Consider the following 19,069-nt stretch of genomic DNA (forward strand, 5'->3'; position numbering starts at 1 on the left):
GGAAAACGACAGTCCTGCGGGGTCACCGAGGGTCGCAGCAGGTTCGGGGAAAGGGAGACCGAGCACTTCCGCTTTCGGTCCCAGGGCCAGCCCTTGTCCCCCCTCCCCCATCCCCAGGGCTTAGCGCCACCCCCCTCGGTCCCGCCGAATCCCTGCTGAGCCCGCCCCGCGAACGCAGCAAGGGGCTCGGCCGCGAACACAGCCCCGACGGGCGGCGGTGGGAGACCCGCCCGCAGTGCGGCGGCCCAGCCCCGCTCAGCGGGAGGTGACGCCCCCCACCAGCAGGGGCAGGAGGGGCAGCAGGAGGGGCCCCGACGGCGGCCTCGCGGCCCGGTTGATCTCGCACTGACAGTTGCAGGTTCCAGGCCTGAGAGTCGCTTTGGGGAGCCTGGGGGAGCGAGGGCCAGGGGCCGGGCAGTCCAGCCACTGGGGGCCCATGGGTTGGGGGGAGTCCGGGTCGGCCTTGACGCTGCCCTTGGGAAAGCGCCAGTAGTGGACGCCCTTGAAGAAGTAGGTGTCACCTGCGGGGCGGACGGAAACGCTGCAGGGCTGGCCCGGGCCGCCCCAAGCCCCGCCCCTCCCGAGGACTGCCCGACCCCCCCAGATGACCTCTGGCCCCAACCCCGGGGACAGCAGCTTGCAGTCCCGGGGCCTCAGACTCTCCCCGCCGGCTCTCTTACCTGCGTTGCTGACGGTGACATCGTCGGGGGTGAGAGGAGCCCCCTCCCAGAGACTCAGGTCGCGCGGGTAGCCAGGGTCCGGTTGCGCCGCAGCCTCGTCGAACCGCCAGTAGCGCTGGCCGCGGACCAGGTAGGTCTTCCCGTTCAGCGGCCACGAGAACACGGCGTCCACCTCCTCCCCGGGCGGCAGCCCCAGCTCGGCCAGCGGCCGCGGGGCGCCCTCTAGCTGCCGGTCCTTGAACACCCAGAACTGCGGGCCTGCGGGGAGGCGGCTTGGTGAGCACCTGCTCCCGCGCCCTGCCTGTCCCCGCCGGCGCCCCACTCACCACTGAAGAGCAGGATTCGGCCATCTGGGTGCCGGGCGTAGGCAGCCTGGATGACAGTCACCTGGAGCGGCAGCCCCTCCCAGAAGCGGTGGATGCGGGCAGGCCGGCGGGACACCAGCTGTCCTGAGGGTTGGACGCGCCAGAACCAGGGGCCTGCGGGAGAAGGGGTGGGCAAGGAGCATGAGATGGCAAAAGGTCTTGTCCCCCTCCCCCGAGTGTGTGGCTGGGACTCGGTGCTGTGTGGAACGTCCATCTGGAAATTAAAGGGTCCAGTGGCTCTAGGGTGACCAGCTGGCCCAGGATTTTCCTTCCACCCCTGCCCCCATCCCCACTCCCAATTTTTTTGTTTTGTTTGTTTTTTTCAAATACAAGCAAAAGTTTATTTAGAAAGTCACACAGGTAGAAGAAGTGAGCCCTGGAAGAAGCGAGCCAGCTGAGCTGTGTGGGATCAGGAAGCAAGTTACAGAGGCAAAAGTAAGGCCCTTGGAACTTAGGAGAAAGCCAGCAAGGACATAGGCGCCTGGGAGAACGACGGGGGTGGGGGGGTGGGGGGGTGGGGGGGGTGTCAGGGTGCTTAAGAGAGAGTGTGCACTGGACTGGGGAAAAGGGGGATGGGGAAGGGCAGGCACTGATGTGCTCCGCAGAGAGCCACTCCCACCCCCCAATTTGAAAGTCTTGCATCTTAGGGAACCCCACAGGCCTGGTGTCATCCTAAGTGGTTAGGAAGCCAACTCTATGAGGTCCGGGGAGATCCCAAGTGACTCACCTTTAAAGAAGAAGGTTTCCCCACGGATGTTGGCGATGGCATCAAAATTGCCATCACATCGATCAGGGACAGGGAGGGAGGGGCTGAGGAGGAAAGGAAAAGTGAGGAGAAAGGGATCAGGGTTCCTCCTCTCTTTACTTCACTTGATGACAATCCTATGGGGCAGGGACCCTTACCGTGCCCATCTCACCCAGGAGGACACCAAGGGTAAGGAGCTCACCCAAGACTGAAAAGCTGGAGGAGGACTCACCTGTCTGGGGGCAGGGCAGGGGGTGGGGGAGGAGGAGCCAGGGGTTTCCTTGTGGGCTCATCAGATGGGTTCCGGGGCGCTTTCCCTGTAGAGAGAGTCAGAGAGGTATGGGTGCCCTGACCCTGCTGCAGAGGCCACATGGGAGCACCCCCCCCCCCCGCCCACACACACACAACTCCCTGTACCGTAGAGCTGCTGCAGTCCTTCACGGTCATCCTGGGACAGGCGGTACTTGGTGGGATCCCCAACAGGGCCCTGGTAAAAGGGCCTCATGATGGAGTCAGGTGCAGAGGAGTGGCCCAGGCCCAGGGCATGGCCAAACTCATGAACAGCCACAGCAAACAGGTCAGTCCCCTCACCATCTGGGGAGGAAGGGAGAATGGGCTGGAGCTGTGGCAGCCAGGAAAGGGCAGCAAGGAAACCCTTGGGAGTGGGACTTCCTGGCAGACAGGAACAGCCAGGAGACTCTCCAGAGGTGGCCACAGCCATCTCTGCCCAAAAGCCTCCCTGAGCCATTTCATCCTTCCTGTATGTGTTCACTTATTTGGCAAATATTTTTGTTTGGCAGTGCTAGACATTGGCATGCCAAGCTAAAAAGATCCATGGAACAGGTTAGGGGAAGGACAGGAGGAGACAGTCTGGACAGAGGAGGGACCAGCTTACACTGATGGAGGCCCAGCCTGCAAGAAGGGAAATCTGTGCATACAGAAACATGGGGGAAGGAAAGCAGGAGTCTGGGGGTGCATACAGTTCTCTCGAGGAAGCCTCAGCCCTTGGAGTTTCCTCCCTCCCAGCTCCAACCTTTGCTCAAAGGTGCCCACCCCTCCCCACTTTCCCACTCCCACCCACGAGAAATGTTGGTCAGTCTCCTTGGCCCCCACTCCCAAGACATTCAGAACCCCATTCCCACCCCCATGGTCCTTCCCTCCTCCCCCTTCCTTCCATCTGCCCACATCCTCTCTATCTTTATAGCTCTCCCCCATCTCTCCCTCCCACAGCTTCCACCACTCCCCACCTCCCTGGGGTCCCGGCCTCTCCTCCCCCCACCTGCAGCCTTCATCCATCTCCTTAGAACCCAAAGCCTCAGCATGCACTCTCTGACCACAGTCTGCTGGCCTGGGCGCCCAGCCTCTCTGAACACAGAGGCCTCTTCCTTGAGGACCCAGCCCAGGCGCCAGAAGCAAGCCTCTTCACGCTCCCAGTTGCTGGCCAAATATCAGTTCCTCATCTATCCACAAGCTGCCTGCTGACTCCTGCTTAGCAGGTAAGAGGCCAAAAGAGACAGAGACAGCAAGAGGGGTGAGCAGCCCCCAGAAGGCATAGATTTCCCCAGATGTTGATCTGCTTCATGGAAATCTCTAACTAGGGTCAGCAGTGTTGAAAGTGGGTTTAATGGAAGTGACCTGGTGAACTGAGAAGCAACTTTCTCTCAGCCACTAAAGGCCACGAGATGACAGTCTAAGAAAGAAATGCGTAAGTCATAAAAAGAGTAACAAACACTTGTCCTCATTTACTTCTCACAAAACCTCTACCTCCAACCCCATTTTACAGGCCAGGAAACAGGCGCAGAGAAGTGAAGTTAAATGACAGAGCTGAAACTAAGGCTGAGTACTCTGGCTGTGCTGTCCTGCTTTCAGCAGTGATTTCAGATAGTCTTGGTCATGCTCATATGTACTGATGAGTTCCCACATTGACTGTGGGTTTTCTGATTGCTGAGTCCTTTTTCTGAAAAGCTAGAGGAAGTTTGGTGTCTTAATCAGGTAGATCTCTTTCATCTCCCTCCCCCCACTTCCCTGCCTTGCCTCTCCTTTGGCCACACCCCTTACTTGCGTTCTCAGGCTACGCAGCTGGGGGAAATTACCCAACTGTGCCGATCAAGCCTCACAGATTAGTCTATGGGAGTCCTCAACACCTCTTCTCATCCTTGCCCTGAGCCTCAGCCCGAAGCTCCTTTGCTGTCGGCATTCAGCCTCAATTCCAGGCCCACAGCCCCTCAAGCTGCCTCCCAGGTCCAGCCCTTAGATGACAAATGCTGGCAAGTGCATTTCCTATTGCATCAAGACAGGCCATCCTACGTAATCTGTAACTTCCTGTGTACCCAGAATAGATAGCTTCATCTCCCCCATGCTCACCTCCCGCCCTGCCTCGCTCACCTCCTCTAGAACAAGGACAATGCCAGACCCATTCGTCCATTCCCCCACCCATCCGTGCTTCCATCCACCCATCTGTTCATCCATCAACCCTCTCAGGGCTCCCCCATCCTACCCCGTCTGCCCGCACCCACAGCCCTCTCCCTCCCCAGCGAGCAATTCGGTCAGTGGTCTAGATTCAGTCCGCACGTCCTCAGTTCCTCTCATGCCTAACCTCACTATGGTCTGGATCCTTCCCCCACCCACCATGCCTACAGACACTAAGGTCACTTCATTCCCAGATGACCAAATTGAAACCATATAGCCTGCTGCACTGGTTTGCCACTGCTGTCCACCTCCTCTTTTGCTCTTGCTCTTTACCACATTTGGCCTGTTCTTTCTCTGTTTCGTTGATTCCTCCTCCCCTGACGCCTACCCCTTTACTATGGGGCTCTCCGCAGCTCTGTACTTGACCTTCACATTCCACATTCTCCCCCTTATCAACGCCCCCAGTTCCGCTGACTCTTAAATCTGCCACCAGGCCCAGCTCTGATAGCAGCTGGCCATGAAGAGAGCGCCACTGTGTGAGGCCCTGTGCAGAGAGCTGGAGGTAAATGGCTCGCTTAATCTGTAAGTCCGTGCTACCAGCAGGTAACGTTATTAGCCCCATTTCTCAGATGCAAAAACTGAGCACACTGAAGCCAGGTAACTTACACACTTAGCAAACAGAGGATCCCTGCCTTGAGTTCCACTTCAAGCTTGCAATCCTTTTTATTTATTTTAGAGAGAAAGGATGAGAGGAAGTGAGATGGAAAGGAGAGAGAAGGACCAATAAGGCTGCCTCCTGCACGCCTCCTACTGGGGATTGAGCCCAAAACCCAGGCATGTGCTCTGGGAATTGAACCTGCAACCTTTCAGTGCAGGGGACAACGCCCAACCCACTGAGCCACAAGGACCAGGACAAGCTTACATCCTTAAATGCTGTCTTACACAGTCTCACTATTGTGGATGTTAGCTGCACCTCACCCAAATCATCTCTGAGCCCATGTGCCCATCCCCTTCCCCAGAAAAATGGCTCTCCCTCCGAGGCCACCCCTGCCCAGCAGGTCACGATGGCTGGCTGATACAGGACTAGGAGAGCTGGGCACCTCACCTTCATGCAGAGCCAACCCTGTGGCACCATTTGTGCTCTAGAGCTCCCAGTGGGGTCAGGCTCCTCTGGTGCTGAGACCACATCCTTGCTCAGCTTCTTTCCCTAGGCTTCTCCTGCTTCCCTTTCCCCTGAGAACGTGTCCCCAAGAAACTGCTTGCATAAGAATTTCCATCTTGAGTTTCAGTTCTGGGAAACCTGACCTAAGCCAGAGGAGTCCAAGCTCTAGAGCAACGTACTGAACTACCATTCACTAGCTGCACTGACTGCCCATAAGCGCTGCAAACACCCCCCACACACCTGAACTCACCCCTACCTTGCCCCAGCCTGCTCCTCCCCCTCCCACACTTCTCACCTGCATTAACAGGACTCTGTCCTCCAGGGGCCAGGGCCCCACCCTCCTATACCCTTTGCCGCCAAGATCCAGTCAGACCCCAATCTTTGCCCATCCTAGTTAAACTTCACTCACAGCCACTGCCCTCCATTCACCAGTGCCCACCGCCCACCACCATCTCTCACATTGACCCTGTAGCAACTTCCTGCCTCCCTGCCCCTATCTTGCCCTGCACTGCAGCCAGTGGCATTTCTAAAATGCAAAACCTTCCACATCTATTGCCTTCAGAATCCTACAATTCAGACTCCTCCCCATGCTCTCCAAGGCCCTTTGTATGGTATGAAGGCTTCCATCCATCCTCTATAGTCTCCCTCCCGACATTGTAGTTTTTGCCTTCCAACCCCGAATGTCCCAGGCCATTTCTCACCCCAGTGCTCCCATCCCTGACCACCCCTGACTATCCTGCACTCAGCTAGCCCACTGGCTTGAGCTTTCATATTGTGCCTCACCCCCTCCCTGTATACTCCAGGAGAGCGGGACCTTGTGTGCTAGTTGGCACTCAGTGTGTGTTTGCGTGTGTGTGCGTGTGTGTAATGAACAGGGTCACTGCTTCCAGGGAGTCCTCTGCAGCCAAAAGCCTCATATCAGTCCTTCCTCTGAGCACCCACAGGCTTGAGAACTTCCCTGTAGCTGTGTCATCACATGTGGCAATTGCCAATACTCTTCTGACTCAACTGCTGGACAGAGATGTGTTTTTACCTTTTTAAGTTCTCAGCCCCAGCTCGAAGCTGGGCACCTAACAGGCCTCTTTGATGAGTAATTTTCTGTCAGTGTGGCCATACTATGGTGCCCAGTTGCTTGGTCAAATACCAGCCTAGGCGTTGCTGTGGAGGTTATTTTGTAGACGTAATTAACATCTACAATCAGTTGATTGTAAGTAAAGCAGATTATTCTCCATACTGTTGGTGGACCTCATCTAATCAGTTGAAGGGCTTAAGAGCAAAAACGGAGGTCTTCCAGAGAAAGAATTCTGCCTCAAGACTGCAACATAGAAATTCTGCCTAGGTTTCCTGCCAGCTGGCTCACCCTACAGATTTTGGACTCAAGACTGCAACATCAATTCTCAGGTGAACTTCTAGCCTGTGGGCCTGCCTTACAGATTTTGGACTTGCCAGTCCCACAATTCTGTACCAGTTCCTTAAAATAAATCACTTCATGCACATGTGCCCGTGTGCACGCGCGCGCGCACACACACACACACACACACACACCTTATTGGTTCTGTTTTCCTGGAGAAGCCCAACTTATAGAGCCTCCATCAATAAATGTAATTTATACCTAATTCTTAAGGACAGACAGACCTGGAGAGAGGATGTCTCAGGAGAAGGGACATTGTACCTTTTGACCCAAAAGTCCAGATTTCCTCATCGTCGAAGTGAGTGTCCCCAGAGATGGAATGCTCCCCGGGGAAGAAGGCGTGGGCTAGGGTGCCCCCCTGCCCGTCGAAGGGGTAACCGTCCTGGTGGTAGGCCCGGGCAAAGTCGATGAGGATGTCAGGCTCTGTTCGGCCCTGAGAACCCACCTCCTGGAATTTGAGGCCTGACTCAATACCCCAGGTGGTCAGGGCATGGTGCATGAGAGTCCGCACAGTCTCCTGGTTCAGTACAGAGTTGCGGGGGAAGGACTGTATCCTGGGGAAAGAGAAGTGGGAAATAAGGATAGCCAAGGTGACAGACTAGGGCCTAGCAGGCCAGCCTGGGGGGGGGGGGCGGCAGCAGGACCTACCTCCATGTCAGGGTTCGCTTCTTCCAAACACCGCCGCTCAGAGCATAGCGGCGGCGCCTCCTAACCAGCCCTGCCACCCCCAGCACATCGGGCAGGGAGCAGCGGGGCTTACGCATGGTGGCCACTGTCACTGGGTCTGTGGGAGAGGTTGGGGGAGTGAGATCAGCGGAAGGACAATCTGCCCTAATCATGGTACCAGCTAACTTTCTCCATGGGGAAACAGGTTCAGAGAGGTTCAGAAACTTGCCTCACTTGGCTTTGATTCCATGAAGTCTAATTCTGTAAGCCAGCTCATACCAAATTATGACACTGCCCCTCTGCACCTGGCTCTAGGAGGACTGACTGGCTGCCTCCAAGTGGTGCCTAGAGCCTCAGGCAGGGATCTTGGGGTCCTGCTTCCCTGAGCCTTGGCAGTTGGACTCAAGAAAGGAGCCCTGGGGGTACAGTGAAAACTCTTCTCTTTGAAGCTGAAAACCCCTGGGAGGTTGCCCGCACCCCACACCATAGCTCTCAGGACCCCATCATGACAAGATAAAGTCCAAAGTCCCCATGCCAGCTGGGTCTCTGGTTTCCTGTAGCTAGCCACCCCTTCCCAGGGGTCAGAGCTGCCTGAAATCCCCTTTTCCAGCTGAGCTCAATTTCTAGAAGTCTCCTCATCTTCAAAAGAAAGTCAAATCTCACCAGATGGTTGAGGTCACAAAGTGTAATTGAGCACATGTAGATGCCAAACCCTGCTGGTCAGTGGACAGGACAGGGGAAGACTCTGCCTTCCCTCATAGCTAGCCAGGAATCTACCAGTTCTCTCTCCTTCCCCATTTAACCCAACAGATGAGCCTCTCGGCTCTACCTCCAAAATGTGCACCCTGGATTCAACCACTTCTCATCACACCTTCCACCTTAATCCAGGCCACCATCATCCCTTGCCTGGACACTGCATTACTTCTTCCTGGCCTCTGTGTTCCCCACCCGCCATTCTCCATCAGCAACCAGAGGAAATGTAAAACTGCAAAACAGACTAAGTTGCCTTCCTCCTTCAAACCCTCCCATGGTTTCTTACTTACTGACTTTGGAATCAAACCCAAACACCTTTCAAGCCTCCTCCCCCAATCAGGCATTTGCTTAGCTCCTCAGTCCCCTTTCTTCACAGGCATACAGCCTGTGCATGCCACAGGGCCTTTGCACTGGCCTGGTACATTCTTCTCCCACATCTTCCCATGGCTGGCTCCTCCTCTTTGTGTCCTATGAGTTCTTTGTCTTATAGGAACTCCTTTTGACTCATATGACACCTTTCAGAGCACCCTGACCTGACCAGACCCTCAATACCATTAGCACTTTATTTTCTTCCCAAAACACCACTATCTGAAATTATCTTGCATATTTCTGTTTCTGATCTCTAAAATGTATCTGTCTCTAAAAGGTCAGCTCCATGAGAGCAGGGACCTTATCTACTTTGTTCACGGCTGTACGAGCGGAGCTGAAATGGCCTCTCATGTAAGAGATTCTCGATAAATATTTATTGAAAGAGGAATACTTGAGAACTTCTTGGGTTAAGACCTGGGATCAGCACTGTCATAACTCCCGTGATTCAGGTGCATGCCGAGGTTTAAGAAGGGCTGGGTAATGGTCAGGCTGGGTGCAGAGGCAGGGCTGGGAAGGGGCTGGGGGCCACCTACCCAGGACGCCGGTCTCAGGCAGCCCAGCAAACCTCTGCATCACCTTGATGGCATCCCGAAGCTTCGCAGGGCTCTGCAGCTGGGCCTGGGATGGGTGGGGTGGCGGCAGGTAGCCATAGCGGGTCAACCAGTCCTGGACCGTGGAAGTGAACAGGTGAAGCGGGAAGGGCGGGAGGGATGGGACTCTGCCTTCCCACCGCCTTCTGAACGTCCCACCTCTCACCAGTTAGGGACCCAGGCTTCCAGCCCCAGGTGCGTGCCTGCTCCCCTCTCAAGGTCCTGTCCTCCAGCCCCGGGTTTGCCAGCCTCCATCAGGACCCAAGAATCCTGGTCCCCGCCCTGCCACCCTAGTCCCATCCCAAATCTTCAAATCGGGTTCCCAAACTTGACGGATCCAAGAACCCCGGTCCCCACACCCCATCCCCAGTCCCTCTTTGGACGTTTGGCCAGCCTGACCTAGGTGGCACCGGCTTCCCTCTCCCCGACCCCCTACGAACCCCAGAAGCCAGGAGGCCCCGTACTCACTAAGCCCAGGCTCACGTCCTGCGCGGCGGGCTCGGGGGCGAGCAGGGACGGCGGGAGCAGCTGCAGCAGCAGCAGGAGCCCGAGCATGGCGCGCTCCCGCCGGGCAGCCGTGGGGCTCGGGGCCGGGCAGAGCCGCCGCGGGGGCCGGGGAGGAGCCCGGAGAGGCTGGGGGGGGGCACCTGCTGCTGGGCAGGACGCGCGGGCAGGAGGACTGCGCAGCGCGGAGCGGGGTTCCTGGCGTCCCGCGGAGGGGCTGGGGCGCTGGGGCCTCGGAGGGTTGCGAGAGCGCAGAAGGGGCCGAAGTCCGAACTCGGGGGCCGCTGAGCCGCCTCGCGGTGTCCCGACGGGTCGCGTCCCTGCGAGGCGGACACACCCTGATCGGCTGTGGCGGCGCCCCGGGGAGACGGCCCAACTCTCAGACGTCCAGCGAGAGGAGGCGGGCCGCGTGGTGGCCCCGGCGCCGACCCAGAGACCCTCCTTGGAGCTCAGGCCGGGCGCGGGTGGGGACGGCAGCGAGGGGCCCTGGCCTCGAGTTTCTCTTCCCAGATGCCGGCTCTGGTGGGACTCCGGGCTCGGCTCGCTTCTGCTTTCTCTGACCGCGGAGCGGGGCCGGGAAGGTGCGGCTCGGAGCCCGCCCCCTGCACGCCCGCCCCCAGCCGCCCGCCCCCAGACCCTGCGCCCCGAGGCGGCCGGAGCGCTGGGGCGGTTCCCGGGGCGAGGGCTACGATGCTTCCCATCGCCGCTGGGCCGGGTCGCTGCGGGTGCCCCCCGCGTCCACTCCCGCAGCCCGGCGCCTCAGCCTTCGCGCGGTGGCCCCGGCATCTCCGAACCCCAGGCCCGGGAGCTGCCCGGGACCGTGCCCTTTCTTCGCAGGCAAGAGGCATTTATAATCTAGTCACATCCACGGAGGAGCTCGGGCCCAGGGGAAGCAGAGCCCAGAGCAGAGATTTGGGGGCCCGTGGAGCCCCGCCTGCCTTCGGCAGTCCCCTGGGCTGCATAACAAATGACCACGGGCTGCCTGACATAAACGACAACAGGTATCTTCTCACAGTCGTGGAAGCTGCAAGTCCAAGATCAAGGAGCAGGCAAGGCTGGTCTCTCCTGCCATTTCGAGGCCCCCTCTCCTGGGTTGAAGGTGGGTGCCTTCTCCCTGTGTCCTCACACGGCCTTTCCTCTCTGCGCCCGTGCAGCTCAGGTGCCCCTGTGTGTGTCCACATGTCCCCTTCCTTAGAAAGACACCAGGCAGGCCCTGGCCGGCGAGCCCAGTGGTTAGAGCCTGGCCTGCACAGTGAAGGGCCTGGGGTTGGATTCCGGGTCCAGGGCACCAACCAGGTTTGCAGGTTCTACCCGGCCCGGGTGGGGGCGCCTGCCGGAGGCAGCCAATCCATGTGTCTCTCTCACATAAGATGTTTCTCTCTCCTCCCTCCCTTCCACTCTCTCTGAAAATCAATGGAAAGAATATACTCGGGTGAGGGTTAACAAAACAAATAAATTTTAAAAACCCTGGCCGGATGTGACTCAGTGGTCCAGCGTTGACCCAGGAACCAAGCAGGAACCGCTCCATTCCTGGTGGGGACACATGCTGGAGTTGCAGGCTGGGTCCCCAGAAGGGGCGTCCAGGAGGCAGCCGATTGACGATGTTTCTCTCTCATCGATGTTTCCATCCCTCTATCTCTCTCCCTCTCTCTCTAAAAATCAATAAAAACTTATTTTTTTAAAAAAAGACACCAGTCAAGATTTAAAACAGACACCAGTCAGTCAGATAAGGACCTACCCTAACACTTTCATTTTGCCTTAATAACTTCTGTACGGGCCCTGTCTTCAAATAGAGTCACATTCTGAGGTCCTGGAGTGGGGAGACACAATTCAGTCTGTTACAGATCCCACACTCCTCCTGGGTGTTTCCCCTCTACTCTCTCCCTACTACCACACTTAACAACACTTCTGACAGCAGATGGGTGGGGTTCCTTTCCACATGAAGTAATTCTCTGTGACACTAGCTGGGTGTCCTAAAATTCAATTCCAACACTAACCAAAGTTAGCACATACCCCACAGGTTAAGGGCTCTGTCCCAGGAGATTGCCCCCACTTCAAATGCCAATTGCAGATAGTGGGACCGTTTACCCACAACTTCTGCTGACTTGACTACAAATCGTAGGTTCCCGTGACCACCACACGCATTTGCTAGAACAGCTCATGGAACTCAGGGAAATATGATAAAGGATACAGATAAACAGATACATCTGGTGAAATCTGGAAGGGTCCCAAGCACAAGAGCTTCTGTCCATGTGGAGTGGGGGTGCGCCACCCTCCCAACATGTAAATGTGTTCACCAACCCTGAAGCTCTCTGAACCCCATACTTTTGAGATTTTTATGGTGGCTCATCACATAAGCATGACCAGTTAACTCAATCTCCAGCCTCCCTCCCCTCCCTGAAACATGAGTTGTGAGGCTCAAAGTTCCAAGATGCTAACCATGGTCTTCTGGGTGACCAGCCCCCATCCAGGAGGTATCAGGAGCCCACTTGAAGTCCCCTCATTAGAACAAAAGACACTCCTCTATCACCCAGGAAATTCCAAGGGATTTAGGAGCCCTGTGTCAGGAACCGGGGGTAGAGGCCAAATATTAGAACAAAAGGTGCTCTTAGTGCTCTTATCATTTAGGAAATTACAACTGCTTTAGAAGCTCTGTGCCAGGAACCAGGAGCAGAGACCAATACACATATTTTCTATTATTTCACAGCCCACCCCCAGAACACTTACAGCAAAATGATATATTACTCAAAAGATACTGGCATATTACTAAAATCCCACACAGTCATTAGTATTCATTTCAGTCATCATATCATATGAAAATGTCCCCCAGAACGAGGCCACTCAGGTTTGCAGGCATCCATTCAATCTTGCAAAAGCAGGCGTTCCAAAAGCAGAGGTGGTCCCAGCAAACATGGGCTCATCCATTCAGGTATCTGATATAATTGTGCTAAGAGACAATATCATCTCTTGCTCTGAGCCTCTTTCGAGGTGTTAATGCAATATTGGTTCCTCATTACATAACCCATTTATTCATAACTTTTCCCTTAGCTTCTATCTCTCCTCTTTATTTATCCCCGAACTCTTACACCGTTGGAGGAGATGTTAGGCTTGGGCGCTGTGCTGGTCTAGACTGCAGGCGGCAACATTAGTCCAGCAAGTGCCTCTCCCTCGGTCCACTCTGTTCACGCAGGTACGGACCTTGCAGCCTGTTTTTACCTCCAGGCACACAGCTGCATTCACTGTTAACACCAATTTTGGCAGATGGGATAAAGGCATATCCTGCTCCGTGAGGCTTTTAGGCATTCTGACATAAGGCTTAAAATATAGTTGTAACCTCTTATTTAGGAATCATTGCTGTTTCAGGCACTTGCATTTGCAGCCCCAGTTATATGACCACTGAATCAGATATGAGAAAACAACTGAGGTGATGTGGCAAAGAAAGAAAGAAAAAAATAAGAGTCATTATAACAGCATCTTCTCTCCTTGGGAAGAATTGCAGTGCCTTACCAGCCTAATTCTCCCCCCCCCCCCCCCACAGGTCATCAGAAAAACAGAGAAATCTGTCCAGTGGGGAAACTCCTTTAGCTCCACTTGTGTTCATGTTGTGTGTGAGTACACACTCATGAAGGTGTGTAAGCCAGCCAGCTCTTCAGGTCTTTATCTCCTTTCATTTTAGACAATTAATGTTTTTATTGCCCATTTCAATTCTCTGTCAAATAAAATTCTGAGAAAGGACATCTCTCCATTGTTGGATATCATGGACTATAAAGTGTGGTCCTTGGCCTGAAGAAATGACGATTGGCCATAATAATTGGTGTACTATCTTCTGTTCTGTTTTTTTAAATAGCATCTGAGCATTTGCATCTACCCCTGGGTAAGCAAAGCCCAGTCCACAGTCAGCATCTGTTCTCATCCAAACCCATTTCTTGCCCCCTAGGGCCACCAGCATTAGTCTCACTTAACAGCTATGATCAAGGTCTTTCCCCCAGGGAATTTGGCACGTAGCTACTTTTGGTCTTCATGTACACTTATTTTATGGGCCCAGGGGGCCACCTCAAGTGAGCACACAGAGATATCTGCTTATAGATTCACCTTCCAAATCTGGAAGAGGGTTCTTCAGATGAACACCAACATGTCCTACTTTATTCACCCCTCAAACTCCCACAAGGATTTCCACAGGGACCAAGTCTCCATTTCCCTCCTGCCTACTCAGATGGTCAGACCGCTGGCCACTACCCATGAGTTGTAAAAACCAAACATAGGGGATCTTACTGTTCAATTCTTCCATCACTGCTGGGAAAGCAGCATGCGATTCGGTCCATGAGCTGATCTGTTTTTACCTTCTTCGATCAGAGCCTTCCAAACAGGATGTTGTCCATTTACTGTGGAATTACTGTCCACAAACCAGGCAGTTCTCTGTTGGTCAGTCAAGACTATTTAGCCCTGGCTGGTGTTGCTCAGTGCTTAGAGCATTGGCCCATGTACTGAAAGGTGGTGGGTTTGATTCGCAGTCAAAGGCAGGCACCTGGGTCACAGGTTTGATCACTAGCCCCGGTCAAGGCACGTGCAGAAGGCAACAAATCATGTGTCTCTCTCACATCAATGTTCCTCTCTCTCTCTCTCTGTCTCTCTCTGCCCTCCCCCTTCCCTCCACTATTCTCTGAAAAATCAATGGATAAAACATCCTCCAGTGAGGATTAATAAAATAAAATAAAAAGAGCTATTTATAGGGCACCATCCAAGTGACAATAGAAGCCATGAGCCCTTTACACCATCCCGCAGTTGGTCCCAGGGGAAAAAAGGCTCCCTGCTTGTATCTCTTTGTGTTCCCAGCAGCACCAGCCTGTACAAACCACTTCCATTTCATTATCTTACTCTCTGGGCCCTGCAATACCCATTAGAGCATTTCTCTGACATCACCAAAGACACTGTAGGTATTTCAGGTTTCAAGATCATTTTATGTCCTTCAGGCGTGAGTAGCTTCAATTTCTGTCTGACAGCAAGGTAGTAAATGCTCCACCAATGAGAAGTGTCTTGTCTAATGTACCAGTGGTCATCACTAGGAGGTGCTCATGGGGCGCGGCCACAGCCCGTTCACACTCCACATGGGCTATGGCCGAGAATCTGTTCCAGCTTCGCTTCCACACTGTGCAGGCTCAGGCAATCGCGCACATTTCCATTTAGCACATCCAATTTATGTGGCTTGAAGGGCGTTTTTACACACCTGTTTTACAAGACTAGGTAGGGAAACGTTCCCCAGTGAGATACAGTGTCCACCCCCATAACAAAATCAGGCAAAAGAGGCATGACTTCACATAAAGTCTGTTCAAATGTGCCAATTCTAACTTTTACCTGAATTCCATCAATCCTCACATTTCTTTCTTTCTTTTTTTTTTTTTTGGTTAATCCTCACCATTGATTCTAGAGGGAGCAGAAGGGAGAGGGAGGGGGAGAGAGAGAGGAGAGAGAAACCAGGACTGGGAACCTGAAACCCACGCACATCCCCTTGACCTGGAATTAACAGTGAACCTTCAGTGCACGGCTATTGCTCTAACCATTGAGCTCGCCGACCAGGGCCAAACCTCCCATTTCTAACTGCAGGCCCTATTAGGACTTATCAACAGGTCTTGGTTTTACAATACTAGGTAGGGGAAGTGTTCCCCAGTAGGACATAATACCCATTCCCATAAAACAGTAGTTAAAGGGGACACAACTTCTTTATATAAAGCCTGTTTAAATATTCCAACTTTCAGAATCTTTTTATGTCCTCTCAATCTAATTATAGCCCCAGTCAGGGCTTCGTCAATGGGTTTTGGTACCACCGTGTATGGGGCTCCTGTATCAAGCAGCCCTGGGAATTTTTTTCCTTCACTCCCTGACCAAGTAACCCGCTCTTACGCAAAAGGCCTTGGATTAGAGAGAATTCTGCAAAGATGGTAGAGTAGGAAGCACCAGGAATGTGTCTTCCCACCTGGACAATAATTCCACTGGCAGAATCTGTCCAATGGAACTCTGAAGGCTTACAACTTCCAGGGAAAGTGTTGATCAGTAATTCGTGGTAAATTTCATCTCTTAGCACAGTAGCAGCTACTCAACCCACACCCCCCGTCCTGTGGCAGGAAGCTGTGCATTTTACTGGAGCAGCTGGCACACAGCTTTCAGGGACTTGTTAAAATGTCAGTACTACCCAAAGCAATCTACAGATTTGATGCAATTCCTATTAAAATCCCAATGATGTTTTTTGCAGAATAGAAAAACCCTTCCTAAAGTTCATAAGGAGTCTCAAGGAACCCTAAGCAGCCAAAACAATCTTGAAAAAAGAGGAACAAAACAGAAGGACTCATACTTCCTGATTTCAAAACTTCTTACAAAGCTGCAATAATCAAAACAGTGTGATAGTGGCATATAGACCAATAGTACAGAATAGAAAGCCCATAAGTAAACCCTCACATATACAGTTAAATGATTTTTGACAAGGGGCCAGCCCATTTAATGGAGAAAGGATAGTCTTTTCAACAAATAGTTTTGGGAAAACTGGATAATCTACCCAAAAGAATTAAATCAGATCCTTACCTAGAAAAATTCACTCAAAATGGATCAAGGGCCTAAATTAAGACCTAAAACAAACTCTTTGAAGAAATATAGGACAAAATCCTCACAACATTGGATTTGGCAATGAGTTCTTGGATGTGATACCAAAGGCACAGGTAACAAAATAAAAAATAGACAAATTGAACTTCACAAAATGTTTTAAATTTTGTACATTGATACTATCCATGGGGTAAAAAGGCAACTCAGAGGATGGCAGAAAATATTTTCAAATCATATCCCTGATATCTATAATATCCAGAATATAGAGAGAGCTCCTAAAACTCAGCAATAAGAAAACAAATAACCCAATTCAAAAAACAGGACTTGAGCGGACATTTCTCCAAGGAGGATACTCACATCACTAATCATTAGTGTTTGCTCTTTGTTTCACTCCTATCAATATTTGCTTAATTTGCCCTATTTCTTTTTTCTTTGTTTCTTTTTTAAAATCCTTACCAGCAGATCTTTTTTCTCATTGACCCTTCGAGATAGTGGAAAGGAGGGAGGGTGGCGGGGGAAGGGGGGAGAGAAAGAGAAACATCGATCTGAGAGAGACACATCGATTGGTTGCCTCCCACACGTGCCCTGACTGGGGCCGGGGATCAAACCTACAACCCAGGTACATGCTCTTGACCAGGAATTGAACCCACAACCCTTCGGTGCGTGGGCCGACGCCCTAACCACTGAGTCAGACGGGCTAGTGCAAGACCTGTCTCTTGATTCTCTCCTCTGCCTTTCCCCATTTTTCTTGTTCATTAACCTAATATTTGTCTTAGTAGTAAGACCCATGAGGGAAGGCAGAGAGAACAAATTCTGTCTTCCTGAACTGTCCTTCAGTTTTGTAACAGTTAGATTACACGGGGCGCCTATGCAACAGGGCCCCCCTAACCACAGCACTTACCATGACCCGGGTAAAGAACACGCTTCCTGGGTGAACAGCCCGGTCCTCATCAAGCCAGTCCCGCGTGGCTTGCCCACAGAGCATTTCAGCTGCGGCGCTCCACTTGGCATTGATAGGGGGAAACCAACAGTCCCCACTCTCAGGGTGATCCGACCTTTCAGTGGCTTTTATCCAATCCACCCGGCTGGCTGCTCCCTTGGGAATGACTGTGTGTGTGTGTGTGTGTGTGTGTGTGTGTGTGTGTGTGTCCCCGAATGAGGACAGCCATCTGTGACGGCTCCATAGGAGCTGGGGGTCCTGTACTAACCTAAAAATGCTCTTCCACTCACTCTGCAGCATCAACAGCCCCCAGCTTGGTTACTCTCACAATCCATTTCAGTCAAGGTTCTTCAGAAAGCTGGTGATACCGATCTATGAAATGAAACAATTCTTTCACAGGGTACCCCTGGTTTCTCTAGTTTCTTGGTTTTGCCCTTCCCCCATGTCGACTACTTCTTGGTGACCACGGGTCTTAGAGGTTCTTGCTGTTCTCCCACATAATTTTCACCCTGGGCAGCCGCTGTGAAGCCAGTGGTTGAAGGTCAGCCTCACTAAAACCTGAACTTGGTCTAGCATCAAGGTCCAACCAGCACTCTCTTTTAATTTCGTTTTAGATATTACAGATAACAATAACTAAGAGATGGAACATTTTACCTTTTTCTTATTAGTTTGCATGTCCTTATAGATCCCATGAACCAGCTCCCCAGGAGAAGATTCATCTCTAAATTCTATTGGTACATGCACCGTTGGTAACCAAGGACAGCACAGCGGCTGCTCCAGCCGCGGATGACCATGTGGCCACCAGAAACCAAAGGCTCCTTCTTTTCACCCTTTCTCTTCCCAAATCACGTTTCCATGAGCCAGAGCCATACTAGCAAAATCCCACTTTTTTCATACTAACTGTAATGAGAACCCCATTTCTTGTAGCGCAAGGTTTTAAGAGCCCTGTGCCAGGAAATGGGGACAGAGACCAACATATATATTCTTTTCTATTATCTCACACCATGTTTGTCATCAGATTGGCAAAAACTAAAAAGTCTGATGATGCCAAGTATGGGGCAGGTGGGGGCCAGGTGAAATTCGTGCTCTGCTGACAGGGTACACTTTGTGGCCCCACGATGGGAGCAGCACTCCCCACAAAATCTGGTTCAGACGTGGAGACTGGTGAGGCCACACCCACCAAGAGACTGTCATGAGAAGGATTACTCAGATGATGAGGCTTTCGGTGGGGAGCAGGGTATTTCTGAAATGGCTTGAAAAAACAAAGAGGGGCTTTTCTTGTGGTTAGGGAGTGAGGCTGGGCTGAGGGCCCCTCCACACTGCCAGGGTTTCCTGGTTTCAGTTTCCCTCCCGTGCGAGGGAAGGAGCACAGGGCCTTCTCTCCATCCTGCCTGGCTGTGGAGCACAAGGTGGAGAGGGAGGCTTGGGGCTTTAAGACTGTCAGCAGTCAGACATCAAAAATGGAGTCACACTCTTTATTACAGAGTATAAATTAGTATGTATGCTTTGGAAACCAGTTTGGCAATGCTTAATAAAGCTGAAGAGCATAACCTCTGTGGTAGATAAAAGATGGTTGCAAGTTCTTTGCTGCTCCTCCCATTAACAGGTGAAATTGAATCCTCTCCCCTTGAACCCTGGCTGGCTCGGCGACTTGCTTGACCAGTGGAATGCCATGGAAGTGATGGTTCTGGGACCTCAAGGCTGCATCTGAAGGGGACCTGCAGCTTCTTGGAACTTCTCTTTGAGGGAAGTCAGCTGCCATGTCAAAAGTCTGAGATAGTCAAACTGTGAAGAAATCCACATAGGCCACAGGCAGAGCTGAATGGAGACAGAAAAATGCTGTCTGGCCTCAGCCGATGCAGCCATCCAGCCCAGGCACCAGAC

General features: G+C 52.7%; 1 protein-coding gene across 1 annotated transcript; it reads right to left on the minus strand.

Annotated features, from left to right (window-relative positions):
- Nucleotides 1–249: 249 nt before the first annotated feature.
- MMP25 (matrix metallopeptidase 25) lies at nt 250–9,705 on the minus strand. The gene is made up of 10 exons (XM_016211406.2): nt 9,619–9,705; nt 9,094–9,226; nt 7,421–7,556; nt 7,034–7,326; nt 2,208–2,384; nt 2,023–2,107; nt 1,773–1,855; nt 1,007–1,159; nt 681–938; nt 250–521 (listed from the first exon to the last, which is right to left on the minus strand). The coding sequence occupies exons 1-10, from the start codon at nt 9,703–9,705 to the stop codon at nt 256–258; spliced, it is 1,671 nt and encodes a 556-aa protein (XP_016066892.2). The 3' UTR covers nt 250–255.
- Nucleotides 9,706–19,069: the final 9,364 nt, after the last annotated feature.

The sequence above is a fragment of the Miniopterus natalensis genome, chromosome 3, assembly GCF_054644295.1.
Source record: "Miniopterus natalensis isolate mMinNat1 chromosome 3, mMinNat1.hap1, whole genome shotgun sequence".
NCBI classification, from domain to species: Eukaryota; Metazoa; Chordata; class Mammalia; order Chiroptera; family Miniopteridae; genus Miniopterus; species Miniopterus natalensis.